Here is a 22,029-nt window from a genome sequence, read left to right on the forward strand (position 1 = left end):
ATAACGGAGACAAACACCTCACCACTGTCGCTCTTCTAAAAAGGCATCAAATATTAAAAAGCAAGGGATTTTAGGCCAATCTCAATATGTGTATGTTCAGAGTACACTTGTTTTCCCATGCTCAAATACCAGAGTTTCTTTGTAAAGGAGGCTCACATGAAAGATGGTGACATTTCTTTCTTTTTCTTTCTTTCCTCCTTTATTTTTGTTTGTTTGTTTGTTTCTTTACTTTTCGTGTTTTTGTCTTTCTCTCTTTCTGTGGCTGGTACAAAAGTCCGACCCTTGTATTTAACCCTGTGCAGATGCCTGAGAGCCGCTGTATGAATCCTAAAGTAAAGTCAACATCTGTGTGGCTGAGGCAAGGGGGGTAGATTAGGGAAACCAAACAAGACAATTCAGAGAGATGTCATAACAGTTCTGTTGTACACTGTCCATGTGCAAGCATGCCTGGAGTGTAAATGCAGGTAATTATAACTTACAGAGTTCCTGCTTGTCCGTTTTTTTGCCTTTCAAGTGAATTAGATAGAAATTACAAAGTAAGGATGATTATAATAAAAGTGACATTTGATTGCTACTCAAAAAGTAGTTCACTTACATAACTTAGGGCAGAAGTTTTTTTGTATCACTTTGTTCATTAAAGGCTATGCAAATAGCTTACGTGATCACATGTGCTGTCTCTCATAAAATAATTGCTTGCGTGATAAAATGGTAATATCCAAGTAATTATTAAATCGTTCATGTTATTCTGTAATTCGATGGTAAACATGCTTTTTTTTTTTAAGTTTTCATATATCATAAAGCTGAAACATTTAGTTGATAAATAAATTGGTAGATCAAATAATCTGCATCTATTGTGATAATCGATTAATTATTACATTCACCGTAATTCTTCAAGCAATAACGTTCCCTTGTTCCAGCTTCTCAGTTGTGCGGATTTTCTTTCTGTCTTATGTGGTAGAAAACTAATTATCTTAGGGTTAACAATTGTTGTTCGGACAAAGCGAGCAATTTGATGATGTCATCTCGGGCTTTTTAAAGATTTAAAAAGGCTTTACTACTTTTTGACATTGTATATGCCAAATGATTCATTGAAAAAAAATAATTTCGGGATTCGTTGATAATGAAAATAATTGTTAGCTGCAGCTTCTAATATCATCATACTGACACAATTTATAAGGACATTGGAGTTGAAGAAGGCATTAAGTCTTAGGAAGAGAAAATGTGTGTTTTGTGATATTTTATCTATCTGCCATTGATGTAAAACTGGTAAGATCTTACAGTAAAATGAGGTTAATAGACTAACAGCCTGATTCTCAGTCAGGCAAATGATGGCAGACAGCACTGGCTTTCTTATCCATTGTAATTCACCTGCCTCGTGGCTGGCAAATCATTTTCTGTGCTGAAGCCCTATGAGCAGAGATCCTTTAATCATCCACTAATAGGCTTTTATGAAAAAGCTGAAGATGAATTCAGCCTACCTGGCTCTCTGTTATCATTATCACCGCAATGAGTTATCAAAGTATTTGTGTGTGTGTTTGTAGTCTGTGCATGTGTGTGTGCGTGTGTATGTGTGTGTGTGTGTGTGTGTGTGTGTGTGTGTGTTTGTCAGTCTGTCTGTATAAAGCGTTCAGTAGACTCGCACGACAGTGTGACATCATGGGAGCGCCGTAACTATTTATACTCGTGCGTGGTGGTAGACACTAGTTGCAGTCTTCTCCCGAACAGAGGTGGCGCTAATGAGGAAAGGCTACCGACTTTGCAATTTCTACGGACTAGAAGAAGAAGAAAAAAGGTAAACAATGGCAGAACTGCCAGCAGCATTGACATCAGTGTTTCGATTCCATGACCTACTTTGTTGGATCGAGCCTTTCATTCGCCATAAAAGAACTCATCTTAACCCAGTACGTTTACAGGAGAGACTTGCAGTCACTCTGAGAGTCCTGGCATCCGCTTGCCCTCGAACTCGTCCATGCTTCCTATTTCCACTTTGTCGTGTGCCGCTGAAAAAAATAGAGTGGTACACGACCTCTGGCCGCGCACTTTAAATCCTGGCTCGCCAGCGAGATCTACGTCATTTTGACGTCACATTGTCGCATGACAGGTCGGGAACGGCGACTGTAAAGAGGCCTTAAGAGTGTAGATAATGATGGGAACCATTGCAGTTCGATCAGTGCGGTTGTTATCAACACCACCAGTGTAGGTGACTTCTTTTGTTCAGGGATGAATTCAGCTGTAATGACAGATGTGCGATGCATTATGTGCCACTTTGACATGACTGGAGGGCATCTAGATAGACAAATCACTTGGGCTCATGAACTGCAATATACCCATTTTCTTTTTTTCATGGTTCCCACGGGTCCTTAAAATCCTTAAAAGTTTGTGAATTTGAGCAGAAAGAATCAAGGCTTTGAATGTTTTTGAAAAAAGATAAATTGGCATGGGTCATTGAAAGCTCTTGCATTTATAGATTTTGTGCAAGAATAGAACAACAGTAATTAACAGTAACAGTAATTAACCTTAATCCGTGTCTCAAACTACGCCGTGTTTGGTCCTTAAATTTGGGTGAATTGTGCCTGGAAAGTCCTTGAATTTGATGTTTAAGAAGGTGTGGGAACTGTGTATTTTACCCTCATTCAAACTGAGCAGTTAAAATAACATTTCAAACTATGTGCAAGATTTGGTCATTGAATTAAAAAGTAGAAATACATAACTGTGATAGTTGACCACATCCGTGCTGATGAAGTGTCCACCAGACTCGATTCTGTTGAATGTGACCAGATGGATGTGTTTACTGTCAACAAAACCTCGTTAGATAGCTACCCACACATGCTGAAACACTGTTTGTGTGTTGGTGTGTTTGTGTGTCTGGAAATGTCCATCAGAGCCTACTTCCCTATGTCCGGGTGCATGTGTATGAGGAGTTTGTACTGTTTTCGGTACCATCCAACCATGCTGACACAAGTTATAACTGACATTGTAGCAGAAAACGTCTTCAGAGTTTCGCATCAGTCTGAGTCATATATCATTCATATTCAAGAATAGGTGTATATTAGCATACATGAAAGTTGTAAAATCTGTGTGTGTTTGGTTGCTGTAGTAAAACATACATAGCTGGGTGGCGTCTGTTATGGTGAGCTGCTCAGATTAGGCTCAGGCTGCAAGAGCACAGGAGGGCCTTAGAGACAATGAGTGAGAGATGGGCGTGAGAACGTTAGTAAGGCTTGGTTCTCTGCAAGAACGGTCTTGTGTTTGGGAAAAATATCCTCACGCTCAAAGCTCCAGTGTCTAGATCCATTTCTAACAAACAGGTTTTGCAAGAAAGGGCTCAGGGAGAAAGAGACTTTTTATGTGCGTGAATATCTTTCTGTATGTGTGTGTGTGTGTGTGTGTGTGTGTGTGTGTATGTATGTGTGTGTGCGTGTATGTGTGTGTGTGTGTGTGTGTGTGTACGTGCGTGTGTGTGTGTGCTGCCACAGCTGTGTTTCAGACATCACTGTACTTTTTGTTTGATGTGTCTGAAAACCGCAAATTCGAAGCTGTGTGCCTGTAACATTGATATCCAGGTAGTTTTATGGGCTTCATCCCCTTCAGGCTCTCTAAGGAAAAACCTTCAGCATTATCACAATACTGCATATAATCTAAGCATTTTATTATCATATAAATGAAAGCATGCTGGAAAAACATCAGCTTGTATTTTTAACCTGAACCACTGTGATCTTTTGTTTTTGCTTTTTCTCCAGGTGTTACAGCAGTTATGTCAAAGAGCTAAAGACAACTAACAGTGAGTACAACATTTACTAAACAGTGTTTACGTCTCCTCTGTCCCCCTGTGTGCCCCTTTGTCACACACTTCTGCTTTTACAGTTTTTTTTTTATGCCAAGCCAGAACAAACTTGCAGACTCTTCCAGTTTCAGGCCTAATTTGATTTTCATTCATTCAGAGGATGCTTTTTTTCTCCTACCAATTAAATTTAACAAGAGCCCCTTGAAAAGCAGTTGTTATGATTACATTACAAATTCGGGGTTCATTCAGTGAATCAAGCAATTCATTAGATTTCTCCCATTCTAATCAGAATATTTGTCTGAAATGTACGCGCCTAATAAACATCCTTTGACTTTGCTATCTGTTCAGAGCCAACGCTGAATGTAAATGGCTGTTAACTGTGCCCTACAGTGCTTCTAGGTTAGGATGGTGTTTAGTTGTAAATGTGTATTGCGATGCACAGCTTTACTTTAATATCCTCCTCTCTCCGTCCTTCCTTTCTTTCTTTCTTTCTTTCTTTCTTTCTTTCTTATTCTCTCTGTTTTCTCACCGTCTCTGTGTGAGAGCTAGCAGTACTCAGGGGCGCGGCTGCGTCCTAAGGCTTCACTTCACACACACACACACACACACACCAAGGTGGCAGTTTGTTGTTCCACACACAGACAATGACTTGCACTTTTCTCTGCTGCCTGACTTGATGGCCTTGTGCCTGCAAGTGTCACCAGATCGAATGGGATCTTTTATAAAAAATTTTTACTGAATGCGGAGCTCCGGGAAACACTTGTTTTGCCCGTGACTGGCTCTTTAGCCTAGTATGTGTTAGCAGACCTGATTCTATTGAACCGTTACTGCTTCTTCTCTGGCTGTGAATGATATATTATATCCCCCGCAGGTTGGGTGTGTGCTGGTTGTATCATTTGTGATAAGTATTGATGAGTCCTCTCTCTTGGGGAATCAATTTCTAGTGTGTGTGTGTGTGTGTGTGTGTGTGTGTGTGTGTGTGTGTGTGGATCAACCCCCACCGCTGGCTGTTCCTAACTGGTGTCTCTTGGCTGCCTGACTTTTTCTGCAGCCCCATAGAGAACAAGCACAGAAGAGCACAGGGAAAGATGGAGCTCATCCAAACAGCTATGGTGTAATTAGCTGACATTTGTTGCTTGGAAGACAAGAGAAGGAAAAAGGAAAGAACTGCTCAACTCAAACACCCAAAGGAATATGCAAATGTTGAGAAAGAAAATGAAAGAAAGACAGAGAAACTTGTCTAATGGCATGGATATAATTATGTTACATTCACGTGTGTGTGTGTGTGTGTGTGTGTGTGTGTGTGTGTGTATTATGAACCCATTGAACTTTATGTGAGTATATTTGTCAGTGTTTTGCCACTAGAAGACATGAACCATTGGTCAGAAAGGACTAATAAATATATTAGGGTAATAATGTCTAACCAGGGCGCTTTCTCTGCTACGAGATGATACCTTAGTCTGCTGTTTAGTGTTCCTGTTTTGTAGAGCATGTCTTTAGGTATTCAACTACATCAGCTAGGCATTACACAACTGAGCTACACAGTACCCACATGAAGCAGCCATCCACAACCGTGCAGATTCTCTGGTTCCAGGAAGGTTGTGTGTGTTCACATATGTGTTTGTGTGCATGCATTTAGGGAGAGTGCTGTAATGCATGTGGACTATCTGTACTTAAGCCAAGGTGCTGCATGAAGGAGCAGCAATGCTTACACAGCCCCATCTGCTTGATCCAAGCTTGAAATGCAATGCCTTTTAATGACAAAATACTGAGGAGTGTGTGTATGTTTATGTGTGTGTGTGTGTGTGTGTGTGTGTGTGTGTGTGTGTGCGCGCGCGCGTGCATGCATGCGTGTGAGAGTGAGTGAGTGAGGGAGGGAGGGTGTGTGTGTGTGTGTTATGTGAGTGTGAAATAGAGAGGAATAAAGGGAGAGGGAGAAGGAGAGAGAAAAACATCTCGAAGGTCAGGAGCAGCGGGCGGCCGTAGGGGAGAGACACGTGAGACAGAGATAGTCTTGCGTCAGCCCCACAGCAGTCTGCTCTTAATGTGTGTGTGTGTGTGTGTGTGTGTGTGTGTGTGTGTGTGTACATGTGTACGTGTGTAAGTGTGTACGTGTGTGTCCTGTGGGGCCAGCATTTCCATCCGCATCCCACCGTGTGTTACAACGGAGCAGCATGCCAGTGTTTCTATTCTGTGTCTTGATCTGCAAGTATAGACAGACAAAAAGACAGACAGACAGACAGACAGACAGATATATAGATACTGTAGATAGATAGATAGATAGATAGATAGATAGATAGATAGATAGATAGATAGGTAATTACTTTGAGGCAGTCATTGAGCTACAGGTAATTTTTTACATGGCTCTTGTGACAGTGGAAGGGGAAATTACGCCTTCTAGCCTGAGGGGAAAGAATTTGTGTGTCTCACTGCCTGTCACAAGACCTGAATAGGGTTTCATCAATCCTAGCAACTACTATCATTTTTCAGCTTATTCATGAGCCCTCTTTGTTTCTCCCAGTGTCTTTTTTCCCAGTGCCCTTTAAACTAGTGCTCTGTTAGATTGGGTAAGTGTTAGAGATAACGCCTAAACATTTAGTACTTTGCACTTGCCTTGGAGCTAAGATTGTTAAAAAGCTGCTGTGAGATTGTCCTCGGGACAGGGAGCAGTGTAGATTCAACAGAAACACTCACAGCATTAATTTGGGCTTACCCATTCATGTCTCTCTGTCTCTTTCACTCCCGCTTTCTCACTCTCTACACACACACACACACACACACACACACACACACACACACACACACACACACACACACACACACACACACTGAAGAAAACACTGACCGTTCCCCTTCTGCCTCCCTTGGTCCGCGTGGTCTCAACAGGGTTCAGTCCTCTAGCCAGACTTTTTATTCACCCCCACTGCCAACAGCCTCTGCTCTCCTTGTCCCCATGAAGGGCTGCTGCGTGGGGCGAGGCTGCTCTTTTACAGACCCTTGTGCCATGAATCACTGCTTGCACCCGGTGGAGCCTCAGTCCACTTGGGGGCTGCCTGCGTGGTCATGAGGGGGCCATTTTGAATGGAGAGCCAGACAAAACAGGAGCTAAAGAACCCAAGCTGTGAGCTTTCCCAGAGAGGGCAACAATGGGAGTGGGACTCTGTGTGTGTTAATGTGTTTGTTGTAGTAGAGGGGAGATGTTGGACACACAATGCTTTGAGTTTTGGGTGTCATAATGTTACATAATTGCATGCCAGTAATTTATGAAATATTAGCCATGGACCTTCAAGCCCCATACATCACAAACCTTTTAGCCCCACACAAACGGGATTGCAATTTGAGCTCCTTGGACTCAGCCCTAATGCCTAATATGCTGTTAGGTTTGAAAACAATAGATGGTCATGCTTTTGCTATCTTGCACTTACTACCAACCTTATATTTGTTTTATTGCTGCTGGGCTATTCATCAAATTGTTGATGTCTTGATTGGCTGTTATTTTAGAGCATTTGCACTAATGCTGCAACTAACAATTATTCATTGTCGATTAATCTGTCCATTATTTTCTCAAATAAATGATAAGTTGTTTGGTCAATAAAATGGTGAAAAAAGACAATCAGTCCTTTCCAAAGTCCAAGATGACGACCTCAAATGTCTTGTTTTGTTTACAACTCAAAGATATGTAGTTTACTGTCATAGATGACTAAAGAAACAAGAAAATATTCACATTTAAGAAGCTGGAATAAAATAATTTTGACTTCTTTTTGTAAAAAATGACTCAAATCGTCAATTATTAAAATAGTTATTAATAGTTGACAACTAATCAATTAATCTTTGCAGCTCTAATTTTCACGTACTTCAGCATGACATTTTTGCCATCTTAAGAAACATATGGCTAAAATGAAGTTCTCGATCGGTGCCAATATAAGTTTGCAAGAATGAATCCGTCACATGGTTTATCGGGTTTGAAGGTTAAAACCGGCTTGTATGCAAAATTTTTATGTTTATTGTCCTTGGTGGTTTTGCTATTATGTTAACTGAATATATACAGTTGCTTACATAAAAAAAAAGTAGAACCAAATTTGTTAATATGACTATTAGACCACACACACTCACTTTCATTCTCTCTTTCACACACACACACACACACACACACACACACACACACACACACACACACACACACACACACACACACACACACACCACTCTCATCCGATGCCAGCTGTTGCCCTATGAGAGCCTCCAGGGTTTATTGGGTCTATCTGCTGCGTTTATGGCCAAACCACATCTCTTCAACTGTCCTTATTCCTTGGTCTCTGTTTCTATCATGGCCCCCTTGTCTCTTGACATACACAGCTTCCTGCCCCCCTAACCCGCTACCCAGATCTTTTTTCCTCCTTCCCTACTTCAAACACCCACACACCAAACACATAGTTCACTATGGAACTGTTTTTTTGACTACAATGTGTGCCTGTGGCTGGGAATCGTTTGTCCCTCCTGTCAGCCAGGCCAGGTTGTAACCTGGATACAGCTGTAGTCCAGAGGAGCCATTAGCAGTGCCAGGAGGCCCGCAGCTCCCAGTGAGGGCTCATTACTGTATTTGTGCAGTCACACTTCTCCTATGAAACACAACAGTGTGCCTGGTGAAACTAGCCAGGACATTGAGCCTCGGGGAAACCATCACACCTCCATTTGGAGTTCTAAAAGAGAGAGAGAGAGAGAGAGAGAGAGAGAGAGAGAGAGAGACAGAAATAGAGAGAGCAAGGTTTCATTGAAAGACAAGAATGAATACCAAGAATAATATTAATCATTAAACACACCCAGCTTTCTCTGTACTTAACTGTGAAAGTGTGTTATAATCTGCGTTTATTTGATTGTATTTGCTCTTTGTTCAGTGTGTGTGCGTGTGCATGTGTTTGTGTGTGTTTGTGTGCTCTCTGAGGCCCAGTTCAGCTGTCTGGTCTGGTGTGCAGATGGCCGAATTGGGGCCTACTGAATGAGATACCCTTTTTCTTCTTTTCCTCTGTCTCTTTATCTGTCCTTGTTTTCTTTTCTTTTCCTCTTCTTTCCTCTCCAGCTTTTTCTACTGGGTTTTTATACCATTTACCAGTTACATCCCTGGCTGCCTTCTCCCTTTCATCACTGCATCTGCTGAGGGCCATCTTGGGCAGAGGAGAGTTTGCCACCGCTCTATTTTCTCTCTCCCTCCTTCTTTATGTGCCTCTCAGGGCTCAGTGCGGCAGCTATACGTGGTGGCTTTGGAATGAAATGTCTCTTAACCGAGCTGTGTGCCCCGGAGCTACGGTAATTGCAGGTGAAATTCAGCTTCCTCTTTAAAATGCCATCTCTCATTTCCAGTTACCGGCCCCCTCCGTATCTCTCTCTCTTTCCCTGCCTCCCTCCCCTCCTGCCTCTCTCCTTCTCTCTCCCTCTGGCTGTCTTTCAGAGGCGTGTGAATCCCTCAGCCCCTGTCGCGTCTCTCTGCCCCAACAGACACTCCCACAATGCACAGCGCCGATGGTTGCACAGTGATATCAGCCATGCAGAGGAGAGGGAGGGCCGCTGCTTAGACAGATGCACACTCAATATGTGTGTATGTGTGTGTGTGTGTGTGTGTGTGTGTGTGTGTGTGTGCGTGTGTGTGTGTGTGCGTGCGTGTGTGTGTGTGTGTGTGTGAGAGAGAGTGCAAAGATAGTATTTATGACAGAAACTGAAAAGTGTGTTTGTGAGTGCGAGACATTGAGCACATACGTGCGTATACAAGAGGAAAGGAATGTGTTGTGTGTTTGAGTGTGTGTGTGTGTGTGTGTGTATGTGTGTGTACAGCGTCAGCAAGGCGTGAGCTGTGTAGAGGTGACATCAAGGTGAACACGGCGTGCGGAATGCTCTGCCGACTCGGGAGGCAGCAAATGGCTCTGTGGCAGATGGAGTCTTTGTCAGGGAAGAAAAATGGCAGCTCAAGAGCGTCAGAGAGAGAGACCCCCCACACACACACACACACACACACACACACACACACACACTCCAATTTCTGTCCGTCTCTCCGTTTTTTTTTGCTTTGCACATTTGGTCACACACATGCATGTACACAACGACAAATGCACATACACACGTTGACACACATACATTCCCCCCCCCCCCCCACACACACTCTCTCCTCCTTAGTGAGCTGGCGGGCGGTGACCTTCCCCTGCTCAGAGGGTTCCCTGGCTGTTTGATCAATTATCCCTCTCCCATTGTTTACCAGGAAGCTGGAGTAGAGAGGAGAGGAGAGAAGGCTCAAAATGGCCACTGTCAGGTGGAGGGATCCATTTCCCTGCCAGCGTGGGGGTGGGGGTTATGGAGAGAGGGGGGAGAGACAGAGAGACCAGAGCTGTGAAGCATGCTTAGAGGGAAGGGAGGAGCGTCTCTCCTCGGCAGCTGGGATGATATGACATTATACTGAAGGTATAGCTCGGAAACATTTGTGATTCTGATCGTCATCTGTTCAAAGGTGGTTTTAGACCCCCGAAACTTTAATCAAACTTAAGTTGTCTATATTTAAATCCTAAAAGATCATTTTTTGTTTCTTGCTCTCAGTGCACAAATCAATCCCGTGTTAATTTCTGAAATGTATTGTCATATCCGCGTAATGCTGCATACACACACATGCATGTTATGCATAATGCCACAGTACTGCAGGTACACGTCCTATTTTTAGAGTGGAGAAGTGAGGGGGGGTACATACTCTAAAGGTCAGGTGGCAGAGAGAAAAAAACGAGTGGGAACAAATGATGCACTAAGCGAATGACACTCTGAGGTCCTGCTTTAATATGTATGTATCGCAGGTTGATGGCTGATTTCATTAGCGCCTCTCATTGTTATGCATAGATTGTCCTCCTGCAGCAAAATGAATATTGTATTCACATACGCATGCACGCACGCACGCACATACGCACGCACACACACACACACACACACACACACACACACACACACACACACACACACAGACACACACAAAGACATTCACCCTCATACACACATACAACAAACTGTGTTTTCCAGTGAATACTGTATGTTTGGATCTTGCAGAGGGCTCGAGGAAAAGGTTGATGTTTCCACAGGCTGTTATCTGTGTCGGCTATAATTAAAACTATTTACAGCGTTGTCATTTTAACAACGTTTTTTGGCGCTGCTGTGAACAATTCCTGTCAGGTAGTTGGTGTGATTATTTAGGGGTCCGTTTTGATATTAGAGTAAATTATTTTCAAAGCGGCAAAGAAAGGCTATCTTTGTTTAAATGACCTGAGCGGACTAAGTCATGTCGTGTCTGAGGTTTCAGATTATGTCACTTCAATTTACCTAACTCTGTGTGTGTGTGTGTGTGTGTGTGTGTGTGTGTGTGTGTGTGAGAGAGAGAGAAAAAGAGAGAGAGAGAGAGAGAGAGAGAGAGAGAGAGAGAGGAAGGGAGAGAGGGAGGAAGAGAGAGAGAGAGAGAGAGAGAGAGACAGACAGAAGAACATATTAAGTGCATACCCATCAGTCAATATGTTTATGTGACTATATGCTCATTCTTGCTCGCACAGAATACATATGGTGAGTGCATGAAAATGCCTGACCGCCTTTATCTAATCCTCCTAGATGACTGTGTTTCAGCAGGAATTCCAGTCCTTAGTGGGACAGGAGCAAATGTTCTGTGCAAGATATTAATAGCTATTGTGGGCGGAAAAAAAAGCTTCTGCATTTTTCCATATGTTTTGTAAGGAAACAGTCCAGATGGATTATCTCTTGGTCTGGAGCTTTCTCTTGCCTCAACCAGCTCAAGTCCAAGTGGTGTTGTACTTTCCAGAGACGCACACACACCAATGCGCTCACACTCCTCCCGTCTGAAGTATAACAGGCTATTACTGATTAACGTGTCTAAACTCAGACAGTTCAGAAAGCCACTTTAGTTCCTTCTTCATCTTGCTCTCATATAAATCATTGATGACGAGACAGTCTTTCTTCCTAACATACCTCACGTTCCTCACAGTCACAGAGATATGTTTGTCGCCTTTCTATTTGTTGCCTGAGAAACCATGTTGGCTTGTCGTCTCACATTTCACACTTGGTTTCATCCCCTTAACCCCTAATGCTCAGCCTGGATGGGCTGCCTGACCTGTTGAGTCATGGATGTTAGACTCATCGACATCAAGGGCCAGAGTTGGGCTTTGTTTTGGCTAGAGATTGTATGCCTGGATGGGAGCATCGTTCTTAGATCAAAGATAATAATTGAAAAAAAACCAATGCTGTTTCTCAACACATTTGTCATGTTCAAAGCTATTTGTTTGTCGCTTTTTTGATTTGTTCTTTGGATCTGGACTTCTCGGACAAAATAGTTTCATAGTCATTGTGAGCCTCATGGTCTTTTTCTATTTTAAGATGTTATCAAGTATTAAGACCTATACATACAGTACATTCACACTTGGCATGTGCCTTTAATGTGGAAAGACTAAGCAAAACACCCACACTCACTCCTTTCCTGAGTTTGCACACGCACACATATTCACACATAGAAACATTATGTGGTGTGACAGGACGTCACATATTCGGAGTTTCACAGTAGGCTGGCATTCCAGGACAGCAAAGAAGAGATAATGTCAGTGCGCTGCTGGTTTACTCACGTTTGATCCGGTTTCTGGTCAACAAAGCGTGAAGGGTGTCTGTTTATGACACACACACACACACACACACACACACACACACACACACACACACACACACACACACACACACACACACACACACACACACACACACACACACACACAGCCTGTTACCCTAAAGGCTAAGCATAGCCAAAAGATACGCTAGTAGTAGTTACAGTAGTACACATGGTTTCTGGAAGTGTGTCAGTGGGCTGACAGGATGTAGGGTGATGTTGTGTTGGCGTTTGAATTATGCTTTTAGAGGTCACAGCCCCATGTAATAACTGCTTTTCTTCGGTGCAATCCAACTACTCAAAGGGAAGGCTTTGTGAGTGTGCTGAATCTTTGAAACCCAGTGGTGCTAAATTTAAATTTAGAAATCATGAAATTCACCTAGTCAGCAGCGGAAAAAAAGAGCTTCCTCTCCAAACCGCCCACACTGCTTTCAGCCTTGTTGTGACTTGTTTGTCTGTCGTTGGAGGATTTCAGCTTCTTCCAGAACAATTGCACTTAGAAACCCACAGCTCCAAAGGATGGGAGCTAGTTACACAGTAACAGAACACAGCTCAAAAATACAAGTGGAGCCCGTGAGAGGAAAACTGGAAAATACTCCCTCTCCCACCACAATGTAGCCTCTCTCTGTATGCATGTCAGGTGCATGCAGGCTATTGTTACTTTCATCACTGGTGTGTGTTGTCATGTGCAGCTGTTTGCTTTCCAGTTAGTGTACTGTGTAGTGAGTTAGTGGAGTTACGGCAGTGTGGAGCTTCTCTTTACTCAGAGCTTCTCTCTGATTTATTCCTAACATCTGTTTTTGGCAGGTGTGTGGAACCACAAGGTCCTCTCTCTGAGCCTGTGATGTAGCTATGATTGCTGGCAGTGTGTGTGTGTGTGTGTGTGTGTGTGTGTGTGTGTGTGTGTGTGTGTGTGTGTGTGTGTGCATGTGCGTATGCGTGTGCATTTGTGCAAAACAACAGAGAGGGCCTTCCTCCACCCCCTCCTTGGGATGAGTCACATTTGAGCCCTGTGTAATCCAAGCCCGTGTTTCATGTGTGTGAACAGACAGACCCTGAGCAGTGGTCTTGGTCCTGACTCCCTCTGGGGCAGTGAGTGGGTGAGACACAGCTATCAACAACAGGCCCGGGCAGCTTCGGTTTCAGCCTCACCACACAAGGAATCTGCTCATCGTGACATAGGCGCAGATACACACACAAAACACAAGCATACATTCACGTAGAGCCAAAGCTATTCGTTTCTTTCCTCCTTAGCTCCATCTTAAATAATATCAGGTAACAAAAGGCGACTCTGTGATTGGTTCAACTATAAGGAAGTGTTAGGATTCAGAGGATGGGCCAGTGGATATAGTTTTGCATTAAAAGATGGTGTGACACAAGGGTGACCCTCAGTCTGACACTCTGTGTGTCGATGTGTGTGTGTGTGTGTGTGTCTGTGTATGTGTGTGTATTAATGGTCACGTGTGTACATCCACCTGTGGGAGTGTGATTGCAGTGCAGTAATGTCAAACCTGGGCTTCACACAGTCAACAATAGGGGCTCAAATATTTTGACTTTTTTATATAAAATCACACAGGAAGTGTGGTGACACAGGAAATAGGGCCATGTCACAGGAAAAAAAAGGAGCTCTATTTTGTGGATATTCTGCACAGCATTTCGAAGCACCGCATCACTGGTGTGACAAAACTCTTTTAAAGGCACGGCTGGACTTGTAAAAGGGTCTTCTCGTTTGCCCCCAGGGGGGAGAAAAAGTGACCTGGATAGAAGGCAGGAAGGTGATACTGGCAAATTGGTAGAGTAAAGCTGTTTCCCACTATGACGCTCATTTATCATCTTTTTTATTCTGCATGTAAGGGCAAAAGAATAAAAAGATTTTCTCATCCATGTAAAATATTTAGGGAAAAAAAAAATCCAAGCAGTTGTAATATTCTGTATGTGTTGCCAGATATACCCTGCCCTTATTTTGTCATTTGACAATGATGAAAAGGTAGACAGGGGCACAGAAACAAGAACACAAGGATTGGACAATGACATTTTCACTTAGCGGACATCATTCACTGAATCTTTTGGGAGTAGTTTTTTTCAGAACTATTTTGAATCAGATGTCACAATAACAGAGCAGCAAGAAAGAGAGAAAGAGGAACAAACTGGGTGAAAGTAACATTATGCATGCCTCGAGGCAAACTGTGGTGACCACCATGTTGTACAGCCCTGGTTTTTGAATTTCTTTGAATTGATGTCATTTTCAGCCTTCTTGGAGACTCTTTACAGACACAGTTATCATGTATTGTTGTCATACGGTTAAGTTTTGTAGCACTTCAAATTTTACAGTTAGTTTTGTTCATACGGCACAAAAAGACACAATTCAACACACATCCATACCTACTTTTCTGGCACTATTGAAGTACAAAAAGCTACTTTTAACAAGTGCATGGATCAGTGGAGCTCATAGTTAAACTGATTAATAGTGGCCTGTTTATTGTTCCTGGTGCATGCTGAATTGGCATGTTGCTTTAATTTATTACCTAGACATTTGGAAACAAGTAAACGTGGATTTGCACTCGTTACATGCTCGCCGCCAGCTGTGAGCATTTTGGCAAGTTATGCAACAATTGCAACAGATTTCGTTTTTTCATTGTCATAAAAACAAAAAACACTCATCTTTTAGCAACAGATTTTTATTAACGCAGTTACAGGCTTATGGGGGAAAATATGTTGCTTTTGGGGTATCCTGATGCCCTCATGGTCCAAAATACATACCAAGTATCCACAACATGTCTGGTTTAATTCTGACCGGGGACCTTTGTTGCATGTCACCCCCTCCAAAAAAGTTATATGTTGTTAGTTTTGTAGGCTTGTAAATCCAGACAAGGCAGCTTTTATCCTGTGATTATAGACCACTTTCATTATTGGGGGCAGCAAACATCATTACAAGGCTTTGTGTCGCTGTCAGTAAGCATCTCAGTGCATAGCAAGGACATTCGAGTGGAGAAATCTTTTGGATACAAACCAAACCCAAAGGCATATAAGCAGCTAGTTGCCTGTTATTATATGGTATGCAGGCCTGGATCTTTTATAAAGGGTTTTATACATTTTATAAACTGAGGAAGTGACTCCTTGCTGCTCGGTCTTATTTGCATGGCTTTAGATCTCTGTTTATATCATCGTTACCGTCACTCAATGCACGTCTCTCACCTGACATGTGGTTATAATGCACAATTTTCTTGGAGTCTTTTTAGTCAATACTCCTGTCTCTAACAAGTGTCAGTACTCCCATGTTTTTTTTTTTCCAAATCACTGCTCCATGCTTTATATTGAATATATTGAAATATGAAAATGTGTCTTCATGGATCTTCTACAGAAACAGAAAGCGTAAGATAAGATATTCAAATATTATTGTAGCCATATATGTTTGCATTCCCTAATATATCAACCCTAAACCATTTATGTGTTGTCTGATCCACACTTTCTTTAATACTTCCACAATGCAATATTCATTGATTGAAATACATTTCAATATCCAAATCAATTAATAAAGACATCTTCTGTCCTAATTAATCATGAAATCACACATAAAATAGTATTGAAAGACATCAGAAAATATACTGTAATTGTAGCAAATGTATTATCTTAACACATCATGGAGGTAACCTACACAGAAACATAAAAGTGGCACATTCTTCCATAAATACTACTATTGGGTGTTATCTCACTGTTAGTTCAAATCTAAGCTTTCAGCTTTATCTTTGGGTCCGTAGGTCGTGACTTCACTAACTCACACAAACAACAGTTAATCACAAAGGGGCAATGGTCAGGCTGTAAGGCCATTTTGGTCAATTTAGAAATGTGCAGCTCAATATTGACTTCATGAAAATCTTACAGTCACTTACCCAACAAATCAACATGTAGATGCTTGCCAGGACTGCTGTGGCGTCTGAAGAGGGGCAGAACAAGTTAATGTATGCAATTGTTTTGTCGAAAAAGAGTGTTGTCAAATGAGTTCCGAGTCGGGGAGCGTACTGGCAAGTTTCAAATTTAGTGATGGAATCGTTGAAGATTTGCCCTTGACACTGTCTTCCTCCTCTACTTTCTGTCTAGAGCGGTAGAGTGGGAATGAAAGCCTGGCTTTATTTGTCTGGAATTATCTGCTCAGTTCATCAGTAAAGGTTGGACAGATTTACTAACTGTCACAGTTAGTTTACAGAGACTAAGCTGTGATATTTCATTATAAAACCTAAGCAAATACATTTTCTCTCTTATGTGCTTTGGCTGCATGCTGTGATTCTTGTGTAATATGGATGTAAATGAGTGTCTGATATTGCGGCTTAGTTTGGGTCTGTTGTTGTATATTTGTACATGTATGTGTTAACGTGTGTGTGTGTGTGTGTCTGTGTGTGTGTGTGTGTGTGTGTGTGTGTGTGTGTGTGTGTGTGTGTGTGTGTGTGTGTGTGTGTGTGCGTGCGCGTGGACATGCATGTGTATGTGTTGTTTTTTAATTTTTGTAATGTAGTACACAAATGTCCCAAGGGGTTGTTCCCCTTTTCTCATTACAAATGCTAATGTCACATTAATGAAATCGGCTTAGTTTGAGGTTTATAGCGTAGCCTACACTGAGAGATTTGGCCTCGACACTTCCCACATATTTCAAGTTGAATCACATTTTTTTTCCTGTGGGCATACCATTCTGGGTTACTCTAAAATGTACTGGCCCTGAGTTAAACTTTGGGGAAAGTTTAGAGCATGGTTGCCAAGCTTTGTCATCGTTGTTAATTGTCTGGCCACAGGCTGCCTGCTGTCCAGCTTCCGAAGACGACTGTTAGCTTAGCAACAGCCGTAATGGCTTCAATGAGGGGCTGGCTAATCTAAACATTGTGGTAATGTGCTAGCAGAGGTTTGTAGAGTCACTCGCTGTTAATCATTTCTCAACAGAGAGCTTGTCAACATGCCAGAGAGTTAATCATGGCGATAGATCCTTGTTTTTATGCAGAGGACATATTTAACAGCTGGATTTCTAATCATAAGGCCTTTCCAGTAAGCACGTACAGAAATATCATCAGCCATAATTCCAAGGTTTACTATAAATAAAGATGACTTTACCATCACACATAAAGTGTAGGGGCAGTCACGACTAGAAAACATTCTGTCAGAAAAACCTGCAATTTAAAGATGAACCCAAGGATCTGTATTTCTTCCTGATTTTTCTGCCGTCTATACCCTTCAGCCATCAATCTTAGTCATTTCTCTCACTTGAGTGTGATGGGTAGCATTTTGTAACCTTTGGTGTTTTACTTCTTGCCTCAGTCTTTTTAATACTGAGGACATTTAAAGCTTTTAAAACACAGAGTCAGAAGAAGAGATTGTTCTTTGTAATTAAAAGCCAATTTTGTAAAATTGATTAGATTATGCTAATCAAGGGAGATAATATCTTAAAAGCAGTGTGAGGAAGGGAGATAGAGGGAGTGTGAAGAGTGGAAAGGAGTGACAGTCCAGCCGCCATTACAAGCTGCTGATTTCTGCAGAGTGCTTCATAAAATGTCAGAGCGCTTCTCCCTGAGCAAGACACTGAAAAATGGCAGCGCTGTGATGTGCTGGCACCTCACCTGCTGCACTGTGTGTGTGTGTGTGTGTGTGTGTCTCTGTGTGTGTGTGTGTGTGTGTGTGTGTGTGTGTGTGTGTGTGTGTATGTGAGAGAGAGAGCAAGAGGAAGAGTATCTGTGTGTGTGTGTGTGTGTGTGTGTGTGTGTGTGTGTGTGTGTGTGTATTTGTGCAAGTGTGTACATGCATATGTGTATGTTTTTACATCTGTGTGTGTGTGTGTGTGTGTGTGTGTGTGTGTGTGTGTGTGTGTGTGTCCATGCTGGCCTCCCTCCCATGTTGCGGTGAAGCAGAACAGAGTGGCTGACTGCCCGCTGCTTTGCCTCCTTCTCTGTCAATACAACACTATTCTCTTCCAGCCAGTCATTTCACATGTTCAGTATTAAGCAAAGCACCCTTTTGAACAGAGGAATACAAGTGACTGACATATTGAGTTTAATGCAAGTGGATTTTTCTCTCATCAGAGCTTATGTTGCCAGATTGGTGTTTTGAAACTACCCAATAGCATTGAAGACATTCATCTGATTTCAATATTGGAACACTGTGAATTGTGTGCAATTGTAAACACCTAACATGTTCTCTGTTTACTGCCTCATGTTAAGTGAGTGAGTGACTAATGTTTACCTTCAGTTGCCATTTAGCACGCGTCTGCTTTTGTTGAACGGAATGCCGGGGTCCTTTAATGAACCCATTACGTTCAGGTGTTTTTAATGTTGATTTCAACCAAAACAAGAAATGATCAAAAGCAGAGTGAAAGAGGAGCGACTAGGTGGGAGAAAGGTGTGAAGTTGGGGGGTTACAGAAGAGATAATAAACACAGCCAAAGAAGTGAGCAGCCTTTTCATTTAACAATGTTAACTGATAAATGAGCCAACTGTACAGCAAGTTGCAGGAACCAGGGAACTTTAAGTGCCCATATTATGAAAAAAACACTTGTTCTGGAATTTGGGGTGTTAATTTGTGTCTCCGATGCTTCCACACGCATACAAATTTGAAAAAACAACAACATCCATGCTGTTTTGAGTGAGATACGGGTTTCTGAATTTTCAGAAACTGAATTTTCTGCCTTCAGTCTCCGGGTGAGCTGTTCAAAATTGGCAGGGCTTTTTACGTCACTAGCCGAAACGAGGTGGCTAACCGTAGCATGCTGGCGCTAGCTTGCTAGCTCGTTCTGAATGGCAAAACACTGCTACAACACACTAGTTCACCATAATCTACAAAATAACTACTTACATGTCCCTGTTCTGCAGGTATTCCACGCAAAGTTGGAAGTGTGCCCTCGTTTAGAAGAAGTCTGCCGGCTAATCCTGCCTTGTACTACTGAAGTTTTAGAAACAAACAGCTAGCTAGATCATGTAATCCTTATCTAGCTACTGAGCATGTGCGACTGCCAACAAAGATGTTACAGCAGTGAGAGGTCTCACTCTGTAGCTAAAACAGAGACCTGAACACAGGGTGAAAAGAGGAGCTGCAGCTGCAGTACAACAAAAATATGGTGTTTTTTGAAAATTAAGCCTCAACCTCAAAATACAATTATGAACCTGAAAATGAGCATGAATTGGCCACCTTAAAAAATGTATAGTAATCATAATTCAGCATTTTGTAAGTGTTAACACTACTGGAAAGTGCAAATATAACTTAACTTAACCCAAACTACTTACAGTTTTATATTACAGGGTTTGCTGTGAGCTCAGTTAATGCGAAAAAGGAATAGCAATACCATGGATTAGGGAGTTGTTTTACAACGATTTACTATTAGAAATCAAGGTCTTTTGACCTCGTCTGACTAACAGTTCAACACTCAGATATTCAGTTTACTTAATTATTGTTTTGTTATTTTGCTCACTTAAAAGATTTATTGATTATCAAAACAAATGTGAAGACATTTCTTTCGATCGGCTTATTGTCTTTTGTAATATGAGAAGCTGCTGTTTTGGGTCATTTTTGTCATACATGTATAAACAAACAAATGTATAGGTACCATTTTTCACCCAGAGAGAGATTTTAGGTTAACTGTGTTCTGTAAGGTGGCCATAATAGTGAATTACTGTAAAGTGAATTATCACAAAGTATGTCACATTGCAGAGGATAAATCTGTAAACATTTTACGGATACCTTTTTTCTGTACAGTTTGGCCAACAAGTAATATGGCTACTGAATCTTTGTGTGGCTGAGGGGAGCTGTACAAATTAGGCTCTGTGACTGTACATGTACTACTTATTCTTTTCTGTCCAGTACCACATTATGTGTGTCAGGAACAGTATCAAACCAGGCTCTTGTAACTGGTAGTCATGAATAAGCTATTTCTGCCATCACACCACTTATCTGAATTCTGTCACATTTGCACAGTGATATCAGTTATCTCCTGCAAGTAAAGTTTCAGTTGAACAGAACAGACTCTAAATGGTTTCTTCCCATGGAAATGGACAGAGGGGGCTCCAACGATTGCTCAAGCAAGGCTCGCTGTCTCTGGCTATTCCATTGTTCTGTCACTGTCAGTTTGTTTTGCCATTTGACATGCATGTCATTTGCATTATGCATATCTGGAGTACTGCGCTCATTCTATCTCTCTCTCTCTCTCTCTCTCTCTCTCTCTCTCCCCCCAACCCTCTTTCCTTGATACTCCCTGATAACTGATGCTATTTCCTGTTGTCCCAGTTTATGTATTTTTGCATTTCCTGCATTTATTTAAATATGTGCAGTTCACAGAATGTGGAATGTCTCATTTAGATTTACGCAGGAAATTGATTGATTGATACCTGAAATGAGCTCACAGGCACACAATTTAAATAAGTAAGATATTCAAGATTCAAATATTTATTCATGTAACAAACAACTACATTTTTTGCTGTGGCATTGTAGTAATTTCAGGAATCTTATGATAAAATACATGTTACAATACAAAAGAAACACAGCGATCAAGTTATTAATCATATACATAGCACTAAGCAAAACATTTTCAGTTAAATGTAGTGAATCTTTTTTGATTACATGAACATTTTATTTTGATACCTTTGGATATTTTGGATTTCTGGTTACAGCAACTTAATGTAAGGGAGATTTACAGCTAAAAAACATTAAGTGATTGTTGCTTTAAAGCATCAATTTGCTGCAGCTCGCCTGTTCTGCATCAATCTTACTGGAAATGTTTTTTTTCTCTCGACTCAAAACACAAAAGTACCGTGTTAGTATTACAGCACTTAGAGTATTGTAGTGCTACTAATCTGGACAATGTCGCTGTAAATAATATGGCATAATTAAAAATGCATTTTCACTTGATTTAATACTACAGCAATTTGCAAACGTCTGCAAATGTCTTACTGGAGAATTTGTGTTGCTGTATTTAATATGTGGGATGTAGTTTGTGAAGTGAGGTATGCACTGTATCTAAGCTCAATGTTAAAGCCCTCAGGCTAAATTTTTTGCAAATCATCAGTTTGTCTTTTTGCATTGAGCTACATACAATGAAGCTCCGTTGTGAATATTGGAAATGAGCAAATGTAAAATACTACAGTCTGTAATCTAAATGGTAATTAACCTTAACAGGCATTGGCTTACCACTCACCGTGCCTCCAATGCCTGAGTGAGTGTGCGTACATGTGTAGGAATGTATGTGTTATTCTCTGAAGCATCAAGATGGTGTTATTTTGTGCTTCCAAACTGCTCCAAAGTCTTTATGGACTCTTGTAGACACATGCAGCAAGTAGTGAGCAGATCTGGTTCAGTTTGCAGAACTGAAAAGAAACGCAATGAGCAGTGAGACTGGCAGATGAGTGTGAGTGGCTAGCAGAGGGAGAAGGGCAGATTCATCAGGGATGATTGCCTGATATACACTTCTGGTTTTTTGATGTGAAGACCCTGCTAGGTTACCATGGGGAGAATAATTAGCCCTGGCTGGATGCAGATGCGAATGAGCATAAGAAATGGGAATATTCTTATTGAGCTTACTTTATGATACTTAGAAAGG

At 41.6% G+C, this 22,029-nt stretch overlaps 1 protein-coding gene across 14 annotated transcripts in view; it reads left to right on the forward strand.

The window, feature by feature from the left end:
- Positions 1–22,029, forward strand: part of baz2ba (bromodomain adjacent to zinc finger domain, 2Ba) — a 68,409-nt gene that overhangs the window by 9,704 nt on the left and 36,676 nt on the right. For 12 of the 14 annotated variants that reach the window (XM_078246137.1, XM_078246198.1, XM_078246154.1 and 9 more), the window contains exons 1-2: positions 3,330–3,348; positions 3,741–3,781. The exons of 1 other annotated variant lie outside the window; for it this stretch is intronic. In XM_078246137.1, coding sequence (XP_078102263.1) covers positions 3,347–3,348; positions 3,741–3,781 — 43 coding nt within the window. In that variant the 5' untranslated portion in view covers positions 3,330–3,346. Of the gene's footprint in view, positions 1–3,329; positions 3,349–3,740; positions 3,782–22,029 lie in introns of those variants that run through there. One more of the 14 variants, XM_078246170.1, reaches the window with a different exon arrangement.

This window comes from Sander vitreus, chromosome 1 (genome assembly GCF_031162955.1).
Source record: "Sander vitreus isolate 19-12246 chromosome 1, sanVit1, whole genome shotgun sequence".
In the NCBI taxonomy this organism is placed as follows: domain Eukaryota; kingdom Metazoa; phylum Chordata; class Actinopteri; order Perciformes; family Percidae; genus Sander; species Sander vitreus.